At 40.2% G+C, this 26,274-nt stretch overlaps 1 protein-coding gene across 3 annotated transcripts in view; it reads right to left on the bottom strand.

Moving 5' to 3' along the window:
* PLCXD1 (phosphatidylinositol specific phospholipase C X domain containing 1) overlaps nt 1-19,455 on the bottom strand; it is a 28,235-nt gene extending 8,780 nt beyond the window's left edge. For 2 of the 3 annotated variants that reach the window (XM_054973921.1, XM_054973923.1), the window contains exons 1-3: nt 13,925-14,617; nt 10,319-10,455; nt 7,391-7,519 (exon numbers count right to left, since the gene is read on the bottom strand). In XM_054973921.1, the coding sequence (XP_054829896.1) occupies nt 7,391-7,519; nt 10,319-10,455; nt 13,925-14,054 (396 nt within the window). In that variant the 5' untranslated portion in view covers nt 14,055-14,617. Of the gene's footprint in view, nt 1-7,390; nt 7,520-10,318; nt 10,456-13,924; nt 14,618-19,421 lie in introns of those variants that run through there. The other variant, XM_054973922.1, reaches the window with a different exon arrangement.
* Nucleotides 19,456-26,274: the final 6,819 nt, after the last annotated feature.

The following is a 26,274-nucleotide window of genomic DNA, read 5'->3' as shown; positions in this document are numbered from 1 at the left end:
TTCTTTCCTTAAATCCACTTTATTGCCACTCTATCAGTAAGAGATTATGATCTGCGTAAATTTTTGGTTGTATCGCTACCTTCTTTAAATTCATTAATGCAGTTTTTGATATCCAGCACATATCTATCCTAGAATATGTTTGATGCCTATCTGAGAAGAAGATATAATCATCAGATTTTTGGATTTATAACTCTTCAAGCGTCCACTAGATGGAACATTCCCATATAGTGGAAAAAATTCTTGGGTAATTTTAGTATCTATTGTCATCCCTGTATCATTTCAACAGACTATAAATTAATGGTATTGCCCAAAACTGAATTCTGAGACTGGCAGTCACATGCCACCACCACCCCAGAATCAGCTAGCCTAGTTCAAAATCCTGTTTAAACACAAAGGCCCATATTATATTTGTTAAACATTCTCAAATTATATTAATTGCATATCAGTTCAAGGCATGCTTTGCAGCAATGCTTCAAGATTATGAGATACCAATTAATAATTCTTCACAATGTAGGGCTAAATGACCATTGCATTACTCAATTATCTGTTCTAAAAAGTGTTATAGTGTAAGTCAAAAACAATTTTCTGAAACAGACGGTAATATATTGGGGAAAATACCATTAAATGGTATTTTAATGGTTAAAATACCATTAAATATAATACATTAAATGTAATGTGTTAAATGTAATATATTCAATTCATATAGTATGATCTAAAGCTCTTTGGGAGTTCCAGTATGCACAAGTAATTTTATCCACATTTGATCTTCACTTTTGCTATGGCGAATCCCTCCTCTGCATATGTGATGTGTTGCTAGAATCATTAAAAAAAAATTAGGAAGCCCATGCATTCATGGAACTCTGCATGCATGCCAGAGTACTCATCCATCCCACTTCAGCCTTATTCATGTATCAGCAAAGGAGTAATAGCCTATTCAAGAATGCTACCTGTAGTACGTTGCTCAAATTTTCTAAATGTGCCCAAAAGGGCTGTGAGTAAGAAGCATTTGGGAACAGAGAAGTTTTTGGTTTGGATTCTCTGAAAAGGATGGGCAAGTTAAGAGTCCAAGCCCCTTTTCTGGTCCATTAAAATCCCCTAACGGATACCTGTAAACTCAGAAACCTAATCTGACAATCCCTTCTCTGACAGGAACTGTAATTACATATCCCATTTTGTTTCAGTGAACATTATGTTGATCTGTGTTGATGTTTGTTCCTACAAAATTTCATGTTCCATTCTGTCATGGAAATATGGATTAGAGCACATCATACTTAGAGCTAAGCTACAAGTGACGCCTGACACAGGTTGGACACTTGTCAGCGTACCTCAAGTTTTGATGGGAAATGTAGATGTCCTGGTCTTGCAGCCTGGCTCTCCATTTAATTGAAGTTTACAGAACCCCCCCCCCCACACACACACAGCGGAAGGGAAGGGGGGCACCTGGCGAGAGCCCAATGCCTGCACTCCCCTCCCAACCGCGTGTTCTCCCTCCCATAGACTGCCGCTCTGTAAACTTCAATTAAATGGAGAGCCAAGCTTCAAGACCAGGATGCCTACATTTCCCATCAAAGCTTGAGGTAAGCTGACAAGTGTCCAACCTGTGTCAGGCGTCACTTGTAGCTTGGTTCTTAGTGATAGATTGTATTCTAGTGAACTCTATATGAACTTTACTGTAGTTTTTTTCTAGCATTATTGTGTAAGTATGCAGGTGCTCCTTCATCTTTGACAGCTGATTAAAAAAATGGACAGTATCAGATTAATGTTCTCTAATTGCAGAATGGACCAATGATGATCTGCTCACTTAAATTTCCCTGTCAACTTTATAGATTCATATATCTTATCTTGCAGCTGGACTTAGAGACACTTTTTGGGCTAGATAGAATGTCACATGATTGAAAATATGAATAATTAATTCAGTCTCAAACCAATAATAGTTTATCTTCGTTATCACATGAAAAAGATTTCTGCATAAGATAACATATAAAAGTGCTAACCCAGAGAGCAGATCAGAGGTTTGGCTGAAATATCTTTATATATATATATATATATATATATATATATATATATATATATATATATATATATATATATATATATATATTCTTTTTAACATCTAAAACAATAAACTACAAAAAACTACAATAGTACAAGGGAAGGGAAAGAAGGGAGAATAAGAAGAGGGGGAAGGGGGGGTGGAAAAAAGGGGAAGGCAACTTACAAACACTAAACACTACACTTCAATGCTTTCCCTTCATACTGCCATAATTAAAAAAATAGCTTAATAAAGTAATGATGGAATGGTTGATCTTACAAAATACAAATTACAATTCAAATTAAATCTTTTTTCCCCCTCTGGGCCTCGGACGCAGTTCTCTCTGAGCAGCTGCAGCCGCAGCGCTCGTTGCCTCCCCCCTCCTTTCAGGCTTTGAATCTTCTTCTTTTTGCTTGATGTCTGGCCCAAATTCTGGATTTTTGTCCACAAAATCCCTTAGCTGATCTTCTGAATTAATCTTGTAAGCTTGATCTTTATAACTAAACCCGATTCCTTCCGGAAATAGCCATTTGTACTTTATGTCACGTTCCCTCAAAAGAGCAGCCAGCTTTTTATACTTAAATCTTCTCTTCTGAACTAAAAATGGAACATCCTTCAGTATCTTGACTTTATTTCCCAGAAAGTCCAACTCCGCATTATATGAGTTATATAGGATATTGTCCCGGACCCTCCTGGATGAAAACTCAATAACGATCTCGCGAGGCAGCTGCCGCTTCATTGCATATTTTGAAGATGCCCAACGGACTCCCAAAATGGCGCTTTTTACTTCTTCTTTAGTTGCCCTCGCGGGTGACGCTAAAAGTTCCGAGGCAAGATCCCACAAATCCTCGTTTTCCTCCTCTTTAACATTCTGGAGACGCAAAATAGTCTGTGTTCGTTCCACTTGCAGCCCAATCAGCTGATTTTCCACCAACTTTAGCTCCTTGTTCGTTGCTCTCATAAGTGACGCATTTTCCCGAGCAGACTTCTCTGCCCCCCCCACTACTTCCTTGATGGCTTTCACATCGCTCTCAATTAAGCCCACCCTTTGATCTGTTTCATTCAGCTTGTCAACAAAGGGTTTTATGGCCTCAGTAACCGATCTTTTCACCAGTTCCTCGAGCGACTCGCCTCTTCCCTGCAGGGCAGCCGAAACTGACTTGCCCAAAGCAGGACTCTGTTTTTTTGCTGCCATTTTAGGGGGGGGGACGACCGCCAATCTTCCGAGACTCTGCGAGGGGGGAAAAATCCGAATCTTCTAAGCTTCAGATCCCACCACTCCTTCACATGCGCTTGTAGTAATAGAAGGGATTCGCTTACTTACAGGCTTCCACCTAATCCTGTTCTTTGCCGTTTTCCATGGCCCGGCAGCACACAAGGTGCCACACACATCTGCCGGCCTCCATAGGGACAAACGGGCAATTTACCCCCTGCCTTGATCTGCCAGAGGGCTCTTCCCATCGCGTCCCGGACCCAGACTCCCTCCCTGGGAGCCCTGGGGGCTAACCTTTGCAGATCAGCCGCCCGGTCAGGGTGCTCGGCCGCTTCTTCTCGGACCTGCCGAGAGGAGCGTCCGACATGGCCGCGAAAACGAAAACGAATCCGGTTTGGCTGAAATATCTTGAAGATCTAGGTGAGAAACTTACCTTTATAATGTGTGCTATAGGGACCTTAATGCATTTCATAGTAAAACGGATTGATTTAAACTTAGATTTAATTGAAAAATGTTAGGAAACTTAATTCTTGTTGCCTTTATCTATTCTATTTTTGTAGGTTTTATTTTAAAAAGCATTTATATTTTGATGTGTTGCTTTATTAAAAAGACTCAAGTTTATTTTAATAAAAATCATTAAATTCTAAAGAGGAGTCTCTGTGTCTTGGTGGGGAGAATATTGCAAGAAGGACCCTATAAATTATCTGCATTGACAGTTTCTCTAAAGGAGTGAAAGCTATTTTCAGGTTCCATTTCAAGATCAGGATTTAAGATAAAATCTTTAGACTAAGCAGTAGAAGCCTTAATGAGACATGGATAAGCAGTCCATAACAGTTCCGAGTTAATATGAAGCTGACTCGAGGACAGGCTTTTTCACTATTACCATGAAAGCTTTTGTTAAAACAAAAATTCAGATTGTTGGCAACCCAAAAGATCACAATCACAGCCATCAGGTCAATTAATGTCCCTGACAATACATCCTGAAATAATGGGTTGGTGTTGGTACTAATTAGTGGTGGGAGGAGGGAAGGGGGCATAGTATAGCCTGATATCATCAGATCTCTGAAGCTAAGCAGGGTCAGTACTTGGATGGACAACCACCAAAGAAGACTCTGAAGAGAAAGGCACTGGCAAACCACTTGTGCCTGTCACTTGCCTTGAAAGCCCCTTCCTGCAGTTTGCCATAAATTGGTTGTGACTTGACAGCATGTAAGTACACATGCACTAACTAGTAGAAGCCTTGAAAGTTGTAAATGGCTTTGGGAATAATGCATTATGGGGGGCATAAAAGGATTTCAGCCACCTCATCGGGCCACACCAAAATTCTGAATTGTGAAAAACTTGTTCCATCTGACATATAATTACCTCATTTTTCAGAAACAAGCAGACAGTCACTCCGGCAGGCAGCTGATGGGATAGGATGGATTCAAGCCTCTACATTTAGACTGGAGTAATTCTGCATAAATTGCATTCTAAATATGCTAGAATCCCATTTTTAACAATTCAGAAACCATTGTTCCAAGCTCTCTAAAACTAGGAGAATCCAAAGTAAACTAAACTTAAAGAACTAAAGAGAATCCCAATACGTTATGTATGTTTTTTACTTCATCCTTTAAAAAAAAAAAGCATGTGATTTTTTTGAGAGATTGATTCATATTTTGGACACTATGAGCTGTTAATGGTTGGGTTGCTATAATTGTTTCTTAGCCTCCTGATGGAACCTTAATAATCTTCAGACAGTAAAAAATATAAACTGGATGTCACATGGAATTGCTGAGGTATCCTGAGTCAACATCAACACTGCTGAATCTTTAATTAGTTTGGATCTCGTTAAATGGATGGCTAATGCTTCAAGCCTTAACACTATGAACCATGTATCATTCAACTTCATACTGCCATACTATGTTCGTTTCAGTGGCCCCAGTCTTTAAAAAAAAAAAATCAGCCACAACTGTTATTTTCAACATCCAAATGGAATATGTGTTAACCTCTTATTTATTGGTACATCTCTAGTTCTAAACTATTTATTCAACAGCATTCAAGCTGTATTTGCTTGGGAAGATTGTCTATTAGAGAGCAATGTTGCTTTGATGATAATAAACTCTCGTGGTATAATCTCTGTGCAATTTTCCTATGTAAGTACCACTGAACTGAACAAATGTCATACAAATGCACAGGGCTTTTTTCTGGGAAAAGAGGTGGTGGAACTCAAGACCGCACAATGATGTCACTTTGGGTCAGCTGGAACAGGGGGGGGAGAGTTTTTTAAAGTTTAAATTGCCCTCGGCAAAAATGGTCATATGGCCGGTGGCCCCACCCTCTGATCTCCAAACAGAGGGGAGTTTAGATTGCCCTCCACACCGCTCGGCGGCGCGGAGGGCAATCTAAGCTCCCCTCTGTCTGGAGATCAGGGGGCAGGGCCATTGGCCATGTGACTATTTTTAAGAGGTGCCAGAACTCCGTTCCACCATGTTCCCGCTGAAAAAAAGCCCTGCAAATGCACATTAATGTTCTTCAGCAGCCCAGTTTAATTTCACTTGTATAAGAGAACTTCACAGTGCTCTGCCCTGCATTTCCACACTGGAAAGAACTTAACTTCAATGTTTTACTCAAAAGATATTTGACAAAAAAAAAGTGTATTTCAGACCATACTTGTTTTCAGATAGCCAGCAGAGTGGATTATTTCTTGGCTTTAACAACTCCCAAAACCACCCAAAACCTCCAAAACCAACACGAAGGCAGAGCCAGCTTGGTGTAGTAGTTAAAGTTGTGCTAGCATCTTGGAGACATGGGTTCAAAGCCCCATTGTACAATGAAGGAAGCTAGACATCCTTAGACCAGAAGAAAAGAGCAGGAGTCCAGTAGCACCCATAAGACTAACAAAATTTCTAGTAGGGTATGAAGTTTCATGAGTCACAGCTGAATCAGATACCTGAAGAACTAAGTTGTGACTCATGAAACGTCATACCCTACCACAAATTTTGCATCTTATAGATGCTACCGGATGATTGCTCTTTTCTACTGCTACAGACAGACTTTCACAGCTACCCATCTTGATCCTTAAACCAGTCTCTCTCAGATTAACCTATCTCACCTTACAAGGCCATTTCAGGTTGGTGACCATGTTGGTCTACAGTAGATGAGCAAGATGTGAGTCCAGTAGCATCTTAAAGGCCAACAAAGAATTTCAAGTCAAGCTCCTTTCATCAGATACAAGCAGGAATGGAGATCTTTTTATCCCTGTCAGAAGATAGGAGGAGTGTTGCAAAAGTAAGATAGGTTGTGGAGGTACAATGTGAAATGTAATTAGCTTGATTAGAGCAGGGGGGAAATGCATAAAATAAGCATCTGCCATCATGAGAGAAGCTTCCTCTGTCCACATTCAACCCTGGTAGGTCCGCTGTTCTGAATTTGTGAATGAACTCAATTTGTGATTGAACTCAATTTTCTGCATTTCCTCCCTTGCTCTAATGAAGCTCATTGTATTTTACCTCCACATCCTTCTTTCCAACACCTTTCCCTCCTTCTGACAGGAATAAAAAGACTCAGATCTCCATTCCTACTTGTATCCAACAAAAAGAGTTTGACTTTCAAAAGCTTATACCCTGGAAACTCTTTGTCGGTCTTTAAAGTGTTATTGGATTCAAATCTTGCTTACCTCACAAGGTTGTTGTTGTGAAGATAAAACGAAAGAGTACACTATCCTGAGTTTCTTGTAGGATGAGTGGAATAAAAATATACTAAATAAAGCCTCCGCAAGCTGGATCCTGGAACTTAGGTATAAGGTCCCACTGGCAAGGATCGAAGCAGATCTATGACTCTTCTGATCTGCCTAAACTATACCAGGAATGTATTTCTGCAGAAATCACATATACATCACACCTTTCAGCACAGAATCTAGTCCACAAGTTAGCCACACTTGGGACACACTGAAACTTCAGCGAAAGCACTGGCTGCAGAATCTAGATGTATCCTGTAAACTGCCTCGAGAACTAAATATGGTGGAGAGGCAGTAATAAATAAGCAAAATAAAAAATAATAAAATCACACCTGATATTATATGGATGGTAATTATACATTAGCTACCAAAAAACAGTCTTAAAAGAAATTAACAATTTTGTTTTCATTAGAACTGGAAACTGTACCTCTACAACAGCTGTAGTATATAGCATATGAACAAAGTGCAAAGTCATAGAAGGGTCATCAGGCTTGTGAGCAATCCTAAAGTCAAAGTACCTAATTCCAGCATCCAGTTGTTCCAACACGGTCAGCTCCTATATAATTTAAAAAGAAAAATTGAATCTGGAATGTTTGCAAGGACAGTATGCTTAATTCTCTTTCTGCATTATTAGAATTAGTGGTTATTATTTCCAGTTAAGCAATAACAGTAAGGTCTTGCTTTTTCTGTTTGGATTACACTATCAGAAGACCAAGGAAGAAAGGAGGAGAAGGAGTGAATTCTAAAGGACTAATCCACACACAATAAACTGATTGTAAGAACTTTAACAAATACATAATAGCCCAATCTTATGAATGCCTGTAAAGTGCTCCTCGGGGAGTTGGCACTGGTGATATAACTAGGGAGCGGAAGACCATGGTAGGGAAGCGTCTCCAAGATATGGCAGCAATGATGGTGTGATTCTGGAAAGCTTGGAAGTTCTGTTACAAAGGCACTTTTCCATCACCGTTTAAGAAGGTTTGACCACAGGCACCTCACATCAAATATCAAATGTCTTAAGACCTGTCATTTGTAGTTCTCTTATTCACCATTTCTTCTCTTCCCTTTCTAATCCATGAGTATCATGAGATAAAATGCTCAAGCTCTGTTAAAATTTTATCAGTCTACTCTTTACTAGGTATATGAAAGTTGTTGACACCCGCGCTGGTGCAAAATCAAATACCAGAAACAAACCACAATCCACATAATAACTTTTATTAGGCCCAACCAAAATGACACAAAACAGCACGGAAGTTTTCAAGTTCTCCAGGACTCTTCCTCAAGCCAGATGCTATTTAAAAAATTTTAAAAGGTAGGGGGAGAAAAAGTGATGTTTCAGGCCATGATTTTAAAGGCCTTTTCTCACCAGCATTCCTGTGCCCAGTGTTGACAGGCAAACAGATAATTGTAGAAAGGATAGCCATGTTAGTCTATTGTAGCAAAATAAAACAAAAGTCCAATGAGTCCTTAAAAACTAACAATATTTTAATATGAGCTTTCATGAGTCATGTTCACTTCTTCATATATGGAATCAAACTGGAAATGTGGTTCCTAGGTTTTTATCTATGTTGGGTGGTCCATGATTGTTGGTCAGATGTGGTTTACACAAACCCTGCAACCAAATCCTGCAACAGACAATGTTGCCAACTTTGTCCTCACAATGTAACTTGGGTAATACTGTTACAAGACCTAATAACACAATCTATACTATCTTGGCCTCATCAACTTGCACATTTTCCAATTTAATATGCCATTCTGTACCAACAATACCTTTCTGTTGTCTACACTGGACAAACATGTCAGTCTCTGCATGAGAGAATCCATGAACACAAACCAGGCATAAGAAATCACAACACCCAGAAACGAGTGGGACACATTTTAATCTTCTTGGACATGCTATTACAGACTTGAAAGACACTGTTCTACAACAACTTCAAAGGACATATACAAAGTGAAAGATTTGAATTAGAAGTTATCAAGAAAGTAAACACTTTATGACATTCTGGCTTAAACAGAGACTTGAATTCACTACACTCTCTAATAGTTCCGCATGACCCACTTTATAGAAATTTTGATTTACTGTTCCTAACATGTTTTACCAGACTATAACTTTATACCAGTATCTCTAAATTTTCACTTAAAGTTATTACATTGCTTATTTGATCAAACTTCTGGCCTTCTCATCATCCATTGTTTGTAACTGCTATTCTGATTCACAGAGAGCTCACATTTTTATGTTTTATGACTGAATTCACACCTAAGCCATCTACCTTTATTTCCTCACAGAGATTTTACTCTTGAAAAGTTCATGAGGGAACTCTCTGCCTCAAGTCTTCCTTCCCCCATCTTGTAATGTCCTCCTCTTAAATAAATATTCCCAGTTTGCCTCCTTATCTGAAGAAATGAACATAATTCACAATATCTCATAAATGTTGTTAGACTTTAAGATGCCACTGGGCAAAAAGATATACATTGGTAGAGTCAGGTTGCACCTTAGTTCCTGTAGGAATAAAACACTGTGGCCTAATCTGAATGTACAGAGTGCTTGCAGAGTGAAAGGCTTGACACTTTGTATAGTTTATCTGTAGCTGCTGAACTAGCCCCTCCCTGCTGTGAGTGAAGATTCTGTTATGTGTCAGTTGTAAAATGTCTGTTATTGAAACTGTCTCTCTCTCCTGTACAAGACATGAACGTTTCTCTCAGTTTGTTGTTTATATTATTGTAAATTGCAACAAATTGTGTAGCAAATTCTTTAGTGAAATCTCCAAGCCCCCTTGTTGAAAACAAAGATTTAACGCTGTTTTCTGAATTGGTTCTATTTATGAAAGGATGTGAAAGTTGAACAGTGCTGACAGGAAGAAAATTTATTCTTTTAAAATGGGGTGCTGGAGGAGAGTTTTGTGGATGCCATGGATGGCCAAAAAGACAAATAAGTGGGTTCTAAATCAAATCAAGCCTGAATTCTCCCTAGAAGCTAAAATGACTAAACTGAGGCTATCGTACTTTGGTCACATCATGAGAAGACAAGACTGTCTGGAAAAGTTAATAATGCTAGGAAAAATTGAAGGCAGTAGGAAAAGAGGAAGACACACAAGGAAATGGCTTGACTCAATAAAGGAAGCCATGTCCTCCAGGCTGCAAGATCTGAGCAAATCTGTTAATGATACATTTTGGAAGTCTTTCACTCATAGGGTCGCCATAAGTTGGAAGTGACTTGACAGCACATAACACACACACTTTACAGGAATGATTAGACTCTAGCCACATTCTATACTGTTAAAAACAAGTTTCACGATAAGAAAGATCCAATAAATTAAAAAATGAAAAATGAAATATAAGTGGAAGATTTGTTTACCTGTGTTATACACCACCTCAAAATAATAGGGTGTATTATACAGTGCATATGTTTGTCCATAAGTTCCAACAACTTGGATTCATTTACGCTCACTGTTGATGTTTTATCAAAGCTATATGTCATAGCATCATGGCTCCCTAGCAATAGAGAACATGAAATTAAACTATTTAAAAATTAGTTTAATTTAAATCAAAATTCCAAGGTTTTGTCTGCCCTTTACATGCTGTTCTCTGCATTAAAAGCTCCTAGCCTACACACACTCATTTCATAAACATTCATCACACGTTATTCTGGTACCACCTCAGTACAAAGGACGATCTTCTTGTAACAGAATCATCAAAAGATTCACCAGCTTACATCTCAGGATGCAAAGCAGAAGGAGGCCTTTGAGTCAGAAGAATACAGGCCTTAAGGTCAGCAACATGGCAACTAATTTCAACAAATTCCTCACTTTAGACTCCTGGCCCTGTGGAGGCCTCCTCTGTTCTCAGTTGTCTCTCTCTCTTTCCTCACTCTGGCTCTCTCCTCTGCTGTCATCCTTTTGGTCTCTTGCTCTCTCATCAGGCTTCATCTAGAGATAATGAAGCCCTTGTGTTTATTGGGGGAGAACTCAAGAACTCTGTAGGATGTGTCCTCAAACAGCCCCATGGAGCTGCTATTAACTCTATTGTGTAAATGTAAAATCACATGTAAGTAATGTGATTTTTACAACAGAGCCAATCACAGTTCCATGGGACTATGGAAAACATAAAAACAGCGGCAGGCTAAAGTTGCTTCTCCCTGCTGTGTTCACAAACAGAAAAGAGCAAGTGGGCATCCAGCAGGCACAACATCCCCATCATATGTGTGATATAAAGCCCTCAAGTTCTTCCTCAAGAAACAGAAGAACTTTATAATTCGTGCATAGCCCTAAATACAGCAAGGTAAATCAGAACAGCTTTTTCACAGGTACAAAATGGAATTTGCTCATGTACAAGACAGACAACACAAGCTTTTACATAGCTTAGACTGTGAGAAATTCTTTGCAGTCCCCTAGATGAAAGCGCTCCACCTGCATAGTCCTTTGCAATCACATAGAGGCATAATCATGTGTTAGCCACTACAGCAGAAAAAGCAGGCAGATTGCAGCTCTCTAAGCAGTCACAATCAGTTACCAGTATTTGTAGCATTTTCATCTTTATAGCCGCTATGGAAGACGGAGCTTTTACCTAGAGGTAATGCAAGCTGAGCCAAGAGAACATGCTTGACAATATGATTCTGCTCATACTACCTTCTTTGCTCAGTATCCATGGCATAATGCTCAAGAAGCATGTTGAACACATTGTTGCCTTGCAAATTCTGCTCTGGTCTACTCAGTCATGTTGGGGCTTTGGATGCACAATGTAACTTGCAAGTGTCCAGCCTCACCAATTATTTTATTGCCAACAGAAAGGCAGAAAGTCATAAACAAGATCATCCAAACTAGTAAATGTGGAAAGCATCCCCAGGGACAATGTGTTGGCTTCTACTGGTCTGCAAAACTGGAAACCCTTCCTATTTTCCATGATAGCAAATAAACCTCTCTGGTATTCCACAGAGAGTCAAGAACCACTGAACCAACTCATGGAGCAAGGTGCCCATTCAGCTCAGCACGTCCACTAGGTGCCCATTCAGCTCAGCACATCCATACCCACAATGTGAATTGCCACTACCTCAGTCAGACAGTTTTCTGGCACAGTCTCGTCAAACCCACATTTTCCAGCTTGTTTATGAAAATGTGGTGGTATGGTCTGTCAAAACTTAATCCACCAACTCTTAGAGATAGTAGCGAATAGTTTTCATGCTCAGTGGTGCTGTCATGAATCCAATAATCTGATGTGGAGACTGGATTTCATTAAAAAGCATTTTCTGTTGGTTACTTCATTGCTACAGTAAGTGCCCTAGTATCAAGGAGAGCCATCTGTGTTTATCATTAGAGAGAGAGAAGAAAGACGGAAAGAAACCACGGGCATTGAATTCACACAACCCCATCACCTGTGTAATGATGCTGGGTACAGCATCTTGACTGGGAAAAACTGTATTAGAGCACAGTGGTGGTCTCAGTTTTCAGTTGTTTGTTTACTGTGATTACAGTAATTTTTGGCCATTCGGTTTCTGGGATTCTGTGTTGGCAGTCTATTTGCCAAAGCACTTGGCAATTTATCCTTTTTTCTGTTTTTTTCTCTATGCTAGAATCTGAGCCTATGGCCCTTTCCACACAGCCTTTGTAAACTAGTTTGGCTGCTGATTGCTAATAGATTTTTAAAAAAACTTTTCGGACAAAGTTGTGTCCTGTTTGCAATGCAGGGCTGATTTGGAGGTTATTTATATGTTTTTCCCATTATCAAGTTTTCAACATGTTTCCCATTTACTGAGGAGTACTGTTTGAAATGTCCAACAGCACTGTCTTTTTATTTTCTTGCTCGATTCCAGCATCATCTTTTTTTAAAAAATGTAAAAGCCCCGCTAGCCCAGAGGAGCAGGGGTAGCTAGCCACTTCCCATGCCAGAAAAAGTATTGATCTTTGAAATGGCCACAGCGATTCACATATGGTTCATAAATGGATATAAATGCAGTTTGAAACTGCCACATGCACACACCTAGTCAGGACAGCAACAGATAACCAGATTAAAACAGAAATGTAAAAGGGGCCTGTGCTCTCAGGTGAGGTGAAGGGTTTCTGGGCAGAAACCCTTCTGAAAACTACTAGAATTTTGCAGTACATGAGTTTGTTCCACCAGGTCCCATGTGTGCTTTGCTTCTTCTGGGGTGGTGACAAGACTGAAATATTCTCTCATAAAGGGCTTTTTCTTACTGTCACAATGTGGGGTTTGATATTTGAATTTTAGCCTCCGAAGTCACCTTTATCTTAGGTGCAGAGGAGTTAGCCGTGTTAGTCTGTAGTAGCAAAATGAAAAAGAGTACAGTAGCACATTTAAGAATAACCAACTTTATTGTAGCATAAGCTTTCGAGAATCACAGTTCTCTTCGTCAGATGCATTTTAAGGAATCCAGTAGGCTTCTTTGAATTACCTTTGGGGAGATCTTAGGCATTCCTTAATCACACTTCTTAGAATGATCCTGTCTTTTAGCATTTCTACACCCAGAACCATCACAGTCTCCCAAAGTTAGAGTGCTTGTCACTGTATGGTTGATGGAGACGTGGTGGGAAGGGATTTCTCCAATTTTTAGTATTTCTTCCTAATCTGACTTCCTTAAGGCAGGATTCCTTAACAGGCCTTACTTTCTTGATATGTGTTTAGCATACTATGCACAACATAAGATTGCAGCCTTTACTCAAACACAGCAAGCAGTGACAAGATGTTATCAGATGGCGTGATTTTACCTTTCCACCCTTTGAATGAGGTGCTTGGCAATGAAAATGTTAGTCAATGAGAAGGAAAGAAATGGTTCACTCATATGATATTCCTAGTTCTAGAAGTTTCTGCAATCTGGCCTGCTCTCATATATTTCCCATTCGTGGCACTGTCCAAAAGCCAATAAGAGAATTCTTCCCAAGTGGTAATTGCAAAGTAATGTTTAAACAGTATCTTAAAATATTAGATTTTTTTAAAAGTAAGTATTTACCTGGAAGTGACAGGTTGGAAAGAGGAACAGTCCAGAGACATTCTGGCAAGTGAGACATCCAATAAGCAAGTTCGTGGCACAGGGGAATGGGTTTCTTTGGACGATTCTTCATTTTCCTCTTTTGCCACATGTTCTAAAAAATAGGCTAAATGAAGAGTAGCAGTGAAACCTGATTTGCTGGTCCATATTTAACTCACCTTGTGAATTTAAAAAAAGCTCCCATGAAATCAATTAAAATCATTCTACTTGTATGTCTTGCATGCAGGATTTGAACTGAGCCCAAGGTCCACACTATATAGGAGAGACAAGATTGGATTCTCCCAACAACTGTGAACGTTAGAAGACAATTGGGTGGATTCTGGAAGTGGAAGAGCTTAATCCTGTCTCCATCACCATTTCGTCAATAGCATTTCTGAGACAGGATTTCTATCAAGGAAATCCAGCAACCACTGGTGAAGGGTCACGGCTCAGTGGTTGAGATTTCCATGAAGAAGATCTCTGGCTCAATCCCCAGTGTCTGCAGTAAAAGGATTAGGTAATGGATGATATGAAAAATCTGCACCTGAGACCTGGAGAGCCAGTCAAAATAGACTTTGATAGTACAAGGGTCTGGTTCACTGTAAGGCAAGTTCATTTGGGTTCACAACCCCTCCCCTGAGGCTGCTTTTTAGTTAGACAACACTAGAGATTGAAGGACAGTTCATAGCCAACAAGAGGCAATGAAGTTCCAATGGATTATGTTCCTGCTCTGTGCAAGAAAAAGGAAACAGATGGAGCTTACACCACTTCCTGAACTCACACATGACACCAAGCTTAAGCACCAAGGAAACATGGTACTCTAGGACTGTTACAGTGGCTGGAATAGTATGCAGCAGCATGCCATAGCTTCCATTTATAAGTTATTTAACAATTTGCTTGGCAAACAGGGAAGGGCTGGATAACTCTGACCAACAAGCAATCTTACAGTCTTTACCTGCACTAGCCCCAGTCATTGTTCACATCATGGCTTCTAAAGACAATTTATAGCACTGGGTTACCCATCTATAAGAGAAATATAATTACATATAGACTAGAGATGGGCATGAACTGAAATATGAACTAAAGTTCATGATGAACCAGGCCAGTTCGCGAACCGGCGGTTTGTCAGAGCCCATTTCTGATGAACCGCCACGAACTTTAGGCTGGTTTGTTTGGTTTGTTTTTTGGTTCATCACTGCAGACAGCCTGGCACCTATCAATCAGTTTCCTAGGCAACAGGGGATGGACTTCCTGCAGACCTTCTGCTGACCTGGAGGTGACAATTTGCTGACCTGGATGTGACGTTCTCATGAACCAAATGAACCGGTTCGCAAACTGGGGCAGTTCATGAATGGTTCCTGAAATGCGACGAACCACGAACTGCATGGTTTAGTTTTTTCCTGGTTCGTGCCCATCTCTAATATAGACTTCTCTTTTAGATGGATTGGTCAGAGAATCAGGGTTTCCCCCCCTTAATGAGTATTGCCTTTTCTAGATGCCTTGGAAATCAGGTGGAATGGTTCAAGCATACAGTATGATGGAGCCTGTTAGCCACCACACATTCAATAATCAATGAAAATCAGTGTCCTGAAAATACTGGCTGTGCTGTCCATTACTTATGGGAAACATTCAGACAACCTAGTTCTGATTCCCACTGCAAAATGTAGGAAAAGCAACCATGATAGCCTCAGTTGGGCAGAAAGGCAGAATATAAATGTTCTTAAGAAGAAGGAAAACTGGTTGTCTCAATATACATCTAATTTTTTAATGAAGGCAGATGAATCAATCACATTAGCATTTTCTTGTCCTGAGCAAGTGTACATCAGTTGTTTGGAATCAGTGTTGGGTTCTGCCTAAAATGTCTGTGTGCGCATAAGGATAATTTTCACCTGTTCCCCCCTCCTATGGAAGACCCCCTCCAAGGTATTCCTGGGGTCCCCCATCCCCCATGAGCACCAGGGCTGCAGTTGCAGAGGGAAGGTAGGAAGTCACGCTTCTATGGATGGAAGTCCTTCTGTCCAATTTAGGCTGGATTCCACCCTATACAAAGCACTGTAAAATGAATTTTTCTTTTAAAGTGCCTTAAAACATCTTTTAATTAAAAAAAAAAACACAGCTGGATTCATACAGAATCTGCAAATCAGGCTCTAATCAAATCAAGTAGGAAAAACCTAGTTCTCCAATACCAAAATATATTTTAAGAATCATTCAGATCCGATAGTCTTAGAAACTGATAGAAATATGGGCAGTTCAGGCATGTTCTATACATCTATCTGGGTTGCAAAAAATGTCCGATAGACAATCCCTATCTATCTTTCACTCTGTATATATTAGTTTGACAAGAGCAATCCATGTATATTGTATTCTTTTGAGCACAGCACAAATTAAGACTCGACATAAGCCAAAATCCTTCTGATCCCATATCAGGACTGAACACAGGAAAGCTTGACAGCTGCAGCCTTATCAGATGCCACTTTATTGACCTACTTCCATAAATCCATGCCTATCCTATTGTTTCTTAAATAGGTCAGTTTCTTTCCTACACTAGTCATCAGTGCAATAGTGCTGAAGCAGAGAGCTACAGCTCAGGTGTCAACAAGGATGAAGTGTACATAGAAAGTTACTTCTGCATAAGTATGGCTTTTCTGGATCATTCCCTGAGACCCAAGAATATGGGTTGGGGGAGGATGTCCCTGTATCTATAATCCATTGGGTGCATGAGCATGACAAGTACAATCCACTTCTGACTCAGAGACAGAGATGGAGGATCCAGGTGTCCTCTATTCCTATGCCACAGATGATAATCTGTTCTATTGCACATGTACATATAATGGGAAGTCCTCCTGTGAAGTAGCTGGCTGATTGCCTCTAGACCAGGTTTATCACATGGAAATGCCACTGCTGCCCACTTGAAGATGAACTCACTTCCACCTAAGGATGCTTAGGATCCATATTAACTCCGACGAGAAATCTCTCTCCTTTTCACACCAGAAAGCCAGAATGTAGCTCTCTTCTAGGCTTGCAAAATTAAATTCAGGAGGGAAATTAATAATTAAACACAACAATTTTTGATCCTAAAAGTCACTTTTCAAAAAGTTTCAAAAATCATCTTTATTTCGGTTTTCTTAACATAGTTTTCCATTTGATTTGTTTCTCGTGTCATTAGACTTCAGACCTCTCTGTAGAAGTGGCATGTACATATTGGAAATAAAAACTTGCACGTTAAGAGTCTCACTGTGGCTTCAGCAGGCAGAGAACATAAATCTGAGACATTTTGCCCCACTAGGTGGACTATTAGAGCAGCTTCCTTACAGTCAGTGACTTTGAATTCTAGGAAGTTAATTCAGTTTCTTTGATAATATATCTTCTGAGGACAGAGGAGATCCTGGGGCAAAAGCAGATGGATATGCATGAAGTTTGTTGAGATTTGCTTCTTACTTCATGCTACAGTTATTGCTGATTGTGTTTGGTCATTTGGACACATTAAAAACAGCTCTTCAAAAAAGTAATCTACAGTTCCATCAAGCAGAACTTGTTGTATTTCAGCTGTCTGAAGAACATTTGTTGAAACCAAATGTGTTTTACAAGTTGAACCTAAAGAGCAGAATTGCACAGGAATGCAGTCATTTTCCATAAACTTAATTATGTGATTTTATTAATAATTTGTTCTGAATGCCTGTGTTTTTAAGGTGGAGTTTTTAAGCAGTGTGCTAAGAAAACAAGGTATATAAAATCCTAGGTGGCATAACTGTGAGTTTTCTTTGGGGTCATGGCTATGGGCACTGTTCTGAATTGCCTCAAAATGGGCTTGTACTCACTTATAGGACATGAGTTTGAAGTGAGAAGAAGATTGCTAATACTCTGAACTCTGTACACTGCTCAGAAATCGAGTGCACAGCAACTGTTTTGTATTCTGCCCTGGCTCAGAGACTTCAACCATGCATTTACCAAATGAAAGCATCTGTGATGCCATAATTTAGTAAATTTCAGTACTGTCACCCTGGGAAACTTACTGTCCAGGGAAACTTAAATGTTCTGCTACAGGCTTTTCTGTGTTGCCTTTCTTAGTGTCAAATTTGTGACCATTAGTTTGTCCTATGCACCTGATATGTATATGTGCAGATCCTGAAGTAACTATCCTAAAAGTGAATTTCAAAAACAGGACACAGCAGGAGATCGCTGAGATACCACTATAATCACTGGCCAACTCCCACCTTTTCCTAGGTTTGGTCCAGCGCAGGAGTGCCCGGGCCCCCTAAATTTCCAGGGTGCCCCTCCCTAAATCCCTTATGGCCCCATTTCCATAGATAGTGGCAATGGAGGCCCTTCCCTGTGATATCACTGACTTCTCCCTAGGCTGTTACTGGGCCCCAATTCTTTTAAGGACCTAACATAGCAACATCTCTGGCCCAGCCCCAGCCCCAGCCCCACCAACAGGAAACTGGAAAATCAACATCTTTGCATATACATACTGGTTATCAAATTAATACCTGCCAGGAAAGCTTTATCCAGTCCCGGTACTCTGAGGACCTGCATGAAACACACATTGTCTCATTCACACTTTACATCTTAGGAATATATAAACAGATGTTTTAAGTGTACACATAAAAATGTAATTTATGAGCTGTTCCCATGTTTCTGTTTCCATATGCCTTAACAACACAGCTGTTCTTGGTAAAATATAAAAAAGATTCCCATAATTTCACAATCTCAGAAACTCTGCTAGATTTCCTCTATTCACCATCCTAGCCATCTTCACTGAGGAACTTATTTAGAGAAAAAAGTTACAGAAAGTTTTTGCTGTTGACTGTGAAGAAACAAAGCTTTCTCAATACAGACAGGCCTCCCAAAATATTATTATGCTAATTATACTAATATTATACTCCCACAAAAGTATAAATAATAAAAATATAAAATAAGTATAAGCCTCAAATCTTTACCAAACTATAAAGAAATACTATATTTACCAAAACCCCTGAATGTAAGAAGACCCACAACCACAAATGGTTGTTTAATATTATTATTATTATTATTATTATTATTATTATTATTATTATTATGCATAACTATAAGTTGTACACGAATTTAAGATGCTCTTCCTCTTTTTCTAGCTGGCACATGTGGGGAAAGAACATATTCTTCATTTCAAATAAATAGGGTGATCAGCTCTACCTTATTATTATTTTAAGCCCCGAGTTACATATCACTACCATACAGAAGTGTGTCGTGACCCATATTAAGCTGTGAAAACAAAAATTAATCGGCCACAGAGACAAATCAAATATTTTTTCTTCTTTTTCTGTTTTAAATGGCAGAAAACTGCAACAGATGGAGAGGAAAAAAACTGTTTTACCTGTTCCAGAAGGATACAAGAGAAAGAAGCAAAGCATTACATACCAGGAACCAAAATCAAAGTCACTGCTCCTTCTCAAAGCAAGCCATGCGATTTCTCAAAACTCAGATTTTGCAGCCCACAAACCTTTGATTTTCTCCGAAAGAAAAGTGTCCTTTTTGCTCACGCTTACAACGAGCATCTAAGAAGCGTTCAGACTTTCCCCATTAGAACGACAGGTTTCCGCATTCCGTATACACGAGTCCCCTCGCGCTCATACCCGTGCACCGAAGACCGGCAGCCTCAGGAAAGGAAAACAAACACACGCGAGGTATGATTTGCATCCACCCTCGGGATTGCTCGCCGTCGCAGACACTCCGCCTCCTGAGTCCGGCGACAGCTACGTTTGGCGCTAGGGGGCGGGGAGAAGGAAGAAGCAGACTCAGAAACTGCTTGGGATGTGAGTTCCTCGCCAGTGGGCAAATGCGTGCTCATTATTAAGGTGAAAGAATGGGGCAACGGGGGAAGAATAGTGGAACCAGAAGCTATGGAAAGTGGCAACGTTGTGCACACTTTCTTGTGAGTAGACTTCATTGGAATTCATTTGGTTGTGAGTACGTATGCATTGGGTTGAGCTGCATAACTACACAGCCATGCACGCTTACCTCAGATCACTTACTTCTGAGTCAAAAGTGGTGTGATAAAGGTATTACTCCTTTGGAATGCCCTCCCCCTTCAGGCTCACCTGACACCTATTTACCCGTCCTTTAGGTGGCCATCTAAAACATTTCTGACTTTTGGAGGTTTCTTCTTTTTAAGCTGTTTTTATGCTGTGCTTCAGGCCTCATTGTCCTCATTGTCCTCTACCAGGACATGAGCTGAAGACTTAAAGACTTAAAGATCACTGTAGTTCAACAGAAACCTTTCAAAAACAAAATCCAACGGGAAGCTGCTGAATTGGAATTCATATGTATATTTGACTCTTTCAAGCTGGGACTGAATAGGGACTATGAATGGTTATCTCATTATCAGAGTTAACTGATTTCCTTAAGAGAAACAAACTGATCTCCATATCAGAAGAAGTTGTTTGCATCTCCATATCAGAAGGAGCTGTTTGCATCTACTCCGCCCTCCCCTCTCCTCCTCTATATCTGACCAGTTTCTTTTTGCCCTCCATGCATCTGACGAAGAGAACTGTGATTCTCGAAAGCTTATGCTACAATAAAATTGGTTAGTCTTAAAGGTGCTACTGGACTCTTTTTGATTTTGCTACTACAGACTAACACGGCTAACTCCTCTGGATCTTCAGGCCTCAGGACTAAGAATATCACTGTAAACTGCTAAAAACCAGGGGTTTGTTTTCAGCTGGAACGTGAGTTTTCGAACCTCTTGAAAATGGTCACATGGCTGGTGGCCCCGCCCCCTGATCTCCAGACAGAGGGGAATTTAGATTGCCCTCTGCACCAAGGCGCGGTGACTATTTTCTCGGAAGGCAACCCACTGAGTTCCACCACCTCTTTTCCCAGAAAAAAAGCCCTGCTAAAAACTGTTTTACACTGCTTATGTCCCTGATTGTTTTTATGGCTAGTTTTTATGGCATGATTATATTATTTTATTGGACCTTTCTATTTTGGTCTCAAGAAGTGGTGTATATACATTTTGTAAGCTATCTGTAAATATTGCAAAACTTCAGGCTGATTGTCGACTGCAGAAATGAGTAGGAGGTGTTTTAGCACATTGTGGGAAACTTCCATGTCTGTAACTGATCATCTTAAAACGGAATGCAGGATGTGACTTAATTGGACTGGATGGTGGCCAGGTACAAGACTGGTTTTCAGGTAGCACCAAAGATAGCTGGAACAAAGAAGATGGGGGTAGTGCTGTTCTCATTTTGTAAATAGAAAAGCTACTAATTAATGAAATGGCCCTCTTGTCCTAGTGGGGCTTACAGGTCCCTTACAAGGCAGAGCAGAAAAGAATAATGCGATAGTGGAGATTAGAGACTGATTGAAAGAAAAGAGCCAAAGGAATTTGATATGGGTAGTATTACCTAGTAGGTGAAGAAAAGGCAGCTCCCCATAAGCAAAGTCCCATTTGATGATCTTATCCTTCTTGACACCTGTTTGTTTGTTTGTTTGTTTGTTTGTTTGTTTGTTTGTTTGTTTGTTTGTTTGTTTGTTTGTTTGTTTGTTTGTTTGTTTGTTTGTTTGTTTGTTTGTATTCCGCCTTTCTCACTGAGACTCAAGGCGGATTACGTAGTGTGAGATTAGTACAATCAGTGGCAAGGACAAGGGCAGGCATTTCTATACAGTGTCAAGAACATTTCCATAAACAATGTCATAGGGTAAATGAATACAAATTTACAAAGACATAGTATTAGCAAGGATCCAATATGGGGTTGAAGAATTGCTGAAACAGAACATAATCAATTCTAGGACTTACATTAAACAACATGAAGCACAGGTAGTATATAGTACATTTGTAAAGCAACAGATAATATGTAAGGCAACATAATGGTGAAATCTATGGTTCCTAATTCATTAGCGAAACATCTGGGACCCCTTTCCTACAATACCGCCCTCTTATCTGAGAAAAAGACCTTTTTGAATAATTTGGTTTTGCATTGTTTGCGGAAAGCCAGGAGTGTGGGGGCTCTCCTGACCTCCACGGGCAGGCAGTTCCATAGGGAAGGGGCCACCACCACAGAAAATAGACTGAGGTTGTAGGTAGCCATGTTGGTTCCAGAAAAATCCCCCAAAGTCACATAATACCATTTATTAGGACCAACCAAAATATCATAACAGCAAGCAAGTTTCTGAGTTCTCGAAAACTCTTGTATTGAACATCAGGCTGGATGTTCAATACAAAAACAAAAAAGGGATGTGAAGAAAAGGTGTTTCAGAGATATAGCAGACAGGCCCAAGTCAGTAGCTAGTAGAGCCTTCAAACAGAATATAAGGTGTGTTCACATATAATAGGATTAGATGGTGCTAGACACAAAACAGGTTTTCAAATTGGACCAAAGTCAGCTGTGTCAAAGAAGAGGGAAAATGGCAAACATGGTAAGGTAAACATCGTACGGTGTATGATGCACATCCGGTAACTAGCATCTTGAACCTATGCGTGCTTACTGAGAATTAAGTGCTAAAGAAACAAAAAAGATACCAGTGGTTTAGAAAGTAAGAAAATACCTGCTAGGGAAGAGCAAAGTTCCATCTAACCCAGCCTCTTGTTTTGAACAATGGCAAGGCAGGGCATGAAGATAATGGGCATGCTCTCTTGTTTGTCTCCCGTATCATTTGGAATTCAGAGGTATACTGGCAGTCATTGTGAAGGTTCCATTTAACTATTGAGGACAATAGGTGCTGAAAAGTAGGGGACTCACAAGGACTTGCAGGGGGCATTTCATTTTCCCCTCCCCGACTATTTCTTCTTTTCCTTCTCTGAAAGCTCTTATAATCTCTCCCCTTTCCCTGCTTCCTTTTCTGCTTCTCACCCACCAGTCAACCTACCTTTATTTCCACCACCACCACCCCATCTTCAGCTTTTCCTCCCTCCCTCCCCCTGGCATCCTCTTCCTGGGAGAAAACTACTCAGTTCCAGCTACTTCTGGTGCTTGTTGCCAAGGCAGTTGCAGGGCCAGGCTCAGTTGCATGGTAGGGAACCTGTAAGGACTTATGGGGTGTGCTTCAATTTCCCTTCCTTGCACTCTTTTCCTCCGCCTGGAAAGCCCCATATTCTCACATTTTTTTTCTTTTGTTTTCCTTCACACCCAATACACCAGCCATCCTTTTATCTGCCCTCTCAGCTTCAACTATATTCATTATTTATTTATTTCATTTATATCCCTCATTTCTCCACAATGGAGACCCAAAGCAACTTACAGCATTCTTCTTGCCTCCGTTTTATCCTCACAACAGCCTTGTGAGATAGGTTAAGCTGAATATGTGTAACTGACCCACAGTCACCCAGTGAGCTTCCGTGGCAGAATGGGCATTGGAACCAGGGTCTCCTAGTATGAAACTCTAACCCCTACACCACTCTGGCTTCTATGAGGTGGCTTCTGTAAACTAGTAGCATGCAGATGGGCTTGGGTGGGTCATGCAAGGCAGTTGGTAGTGCTACCAGGTCTGGCCCCATGAGTCCTCTCTCAAAAGCCAAACCAGTCCTGGAAAGTGCCCTTTTCCTGAGAGAAACCCAAGGCTGGATGCCTGGTAGCATTATTGTGGTTGACTTGTAGGCCACTTAAGATGTTCATTTCTTAAAGTTACAGGAGCTGTTTCTATTACTGCTATTACTGTTGTCAAATACCCTCCAATATTTTTTTTTTTAAGATTTCATATTTTTCTGCAAACCTGGGGCTTTTAATGGGCTTGTAGAACATTTAAGTTCTGGCTATTGCCACACTTTGTGACAGTGAATTCCAAACTGAAAACACCTGGCTTTCAGAGAGATGCTGGTGCAGAACATAGAGCCAAAACACACGAGAAGAAATACCTAGGTTCAGCACGTGTTCTCTTACCTCAAGGTTTGCCGGGATCTGTAGGCGTCCTGGAAGCTTAAAGTTTAGCATTTACAGAGCAGCAGGAAGGGAAATACAGGCGCCTGTATTTCCCTTCCCCTTCCTGCTGCTCTGTAAATGCTAAACTTGTTCTCTTACCTCAAGGTTTGTTGGGAAGTGTAGGTGTCTTGGCAGCTTAAAGTTTAGCATTTACAGAGCAGCAGGAAGGGGAAGGGAAATACAGGCGCCTGTATTTCCCTTCCTGCTGCTCTGTAAATGCTAAACTTTAAGCTTCCAGGACGCCTACAGATCCCGGCAAACCTTGAGGTAAGAGAACACGTGCTGAACCTAGGTATTTCTTCTCGTGTGTTTTGGCTTATAGTGGCTCAGTTAAGTTATGACAGATTCTGTGGATTGTGCTGGGTAAAGCAAATGGGAGTACTGTGGTTTTGCTAGTTCGGGTTTTTTGCACCAAGCCATTATTGTCACACACATACGATCTGAAGAGAAACCAGAATATTGTTAGTTTTAGGAAGGGGGTAGCTGTGCTGGTCTGCCATAGAACAGCAGGATTGGAGTCCAGTGGCACCTTAGAGACCAACAAGATTTTCTGTGTCTGATGAAGGCTCTCCAAAAGCTTACACCTTGGCTTCTAAGGTGCTGCCAGACTCCAATCCAAGGTATTATTATTGTCACATACGTGAGGAAGATGCATTTTGAAACTATAGGCACTACAAAGCAATTGGATCTCGCAAAATACACATGCACAAAAACCCATCCAAGGCCTTTACATAATATAAGGAATTTAATTAATTTTACTCAGAAGTGGAGAATGCCAAAATTCAAAATTCTGCTGGGGGCTTGGACCAGTAGCTGAATCACAGTCTGTGTCTAAAAAATGAAATCAAACATTCTTATGATTTTATCACAAGGCTCATGATGTCAGCTTTCAATTATAATTATAATTATGAGAAAGAAAAAAAAGTTCACCTAAGTTAGTTAACAGAGTCATAGTGGACTCTATACTAATGCTCCATGTAGCCAAGTTCTGAAAGCTAGTACTTTGGAAGAAGTCACAGAACAATTAAAGAGTGACTTATCCCTTGTTCATTTCTCACTTCCACAGTTAACTGAGGTGATCCTGACATACCTCAATGTTCAGCCCCAAGGCTATAGGAAGCCATTAAAAAACTGGAATGACAGGAAACCAGTTAGGAGGACTAATAAGGAAACATACATTAATGCGATGTAGTAGTGGGACAGTAAGTCCCTGATTCAGTTCTTGTCTCATGAGGGTGGCTTTAGGCAAATCAAGAAGAAACTGCAGGTAGCTGCTAGTCCAGGAAAGCTTATACCGAAATAAATCAGTGTTCATCTTTAAAGGGCCACATGGCTTCTGTTTATTTTAGCTGCAACAAACACAGCTACCCGAGTCGTTCAAGCCTTGGCCTTCTCCTCACACAGTGTGTAACATAGGAATAAATAATATTAGACAACCATACAGAGGTGTTAATTTTCCTGACATAGTATATCTGGAGTATACTTGATGGGGGTTGGGGAGCCTGTGTAAATGCCAAGTTTGGAGGAGTAATTGTATTAATCTGTTGCAGGAAAAATGTTCTGTGGCACTATAAAAAGTAATATATTTATTGTTGCATAAATGTTACAAACTGTTTTTGTAGGTAGGTAGATTGGTTAGCAGCACACTTCACAGCAACAAATTAAAGGAAAAGTAGCTCCATTTAAGTTGCATGGGCCTTATTGGCTGCAGAGGTTGCGGACTGCGCTGTCCCCTATGAATCAGCTCTTCCGTACAATAAAGATGAAGTGAAGGATGAACCTAGCAGTACTACAGAGGTAACTGCAAGCATATTTACAAAAAGCAAAACCATGGGGGGAAATGAAATGTTCAAAACAGTTTTGGGATTGAGATCTTCAACAGCAAACTAGAGAGAAGTGGACAAAATAGAAGCAAATTTCTAAAGCAGCCAGTAAAATGGCTCACTGGTTAATCCTCATAATGTTGAAGGAAATTATTTAAATTTGTGCTCTATTAATCATAAAGACACCTGCCCTGCAACTTAAAATGGGCTAGAGTTTAGTGTTTAAACCAGTTTCCTATCTGAAAAGCATGCATGCTAGAATCCCAGGCTAAAACTATAGCAATTAATTCTGCAAGCTTATTAACACAATTTATGTGCTTGTTAATTATTCAGGGGACAGAAGCCATTTCAGGCAGCTGGTTGAAAGGAAGTTTCATGCCTTGCACCATGCACCAAACTCAGCATGGATCAGTTATTGACACAAGATCACAGTTGCTCAAAATGCAGTCATTGTAATCAAATGTCAAAACTGATCCATCTTGTTCTGCACATAGCATAATCTAAAAACATACCTGCTCCGTAAAGCACAGGAATTAAGACTGTAAATCTACCTTCCTGCATTGCAATCAATTGATTCAGAAACTTGACACAAACACGTTTTTAAGACTGCATTCCC

Source organism: Eublepharis macularius, chromosome 3 (assembly GCF_028583425.1).
Source record: "Eublepharis macularius isolate TG4126 chromosome 3, MPM_Emac_v1.0, whole genome shotgun sequence".
NCBI classification, from domain to species: Eukaryota; Metazoa; Chordata; class Lepidosauria; order Squamata; family Eublepharidae; genus Eublepharis; species Eublepharis macularius.
Note: the sequence above shows the minus strand (reverse complement) of the source record. Positions and strands in the feature narration are given on the sequence as shown.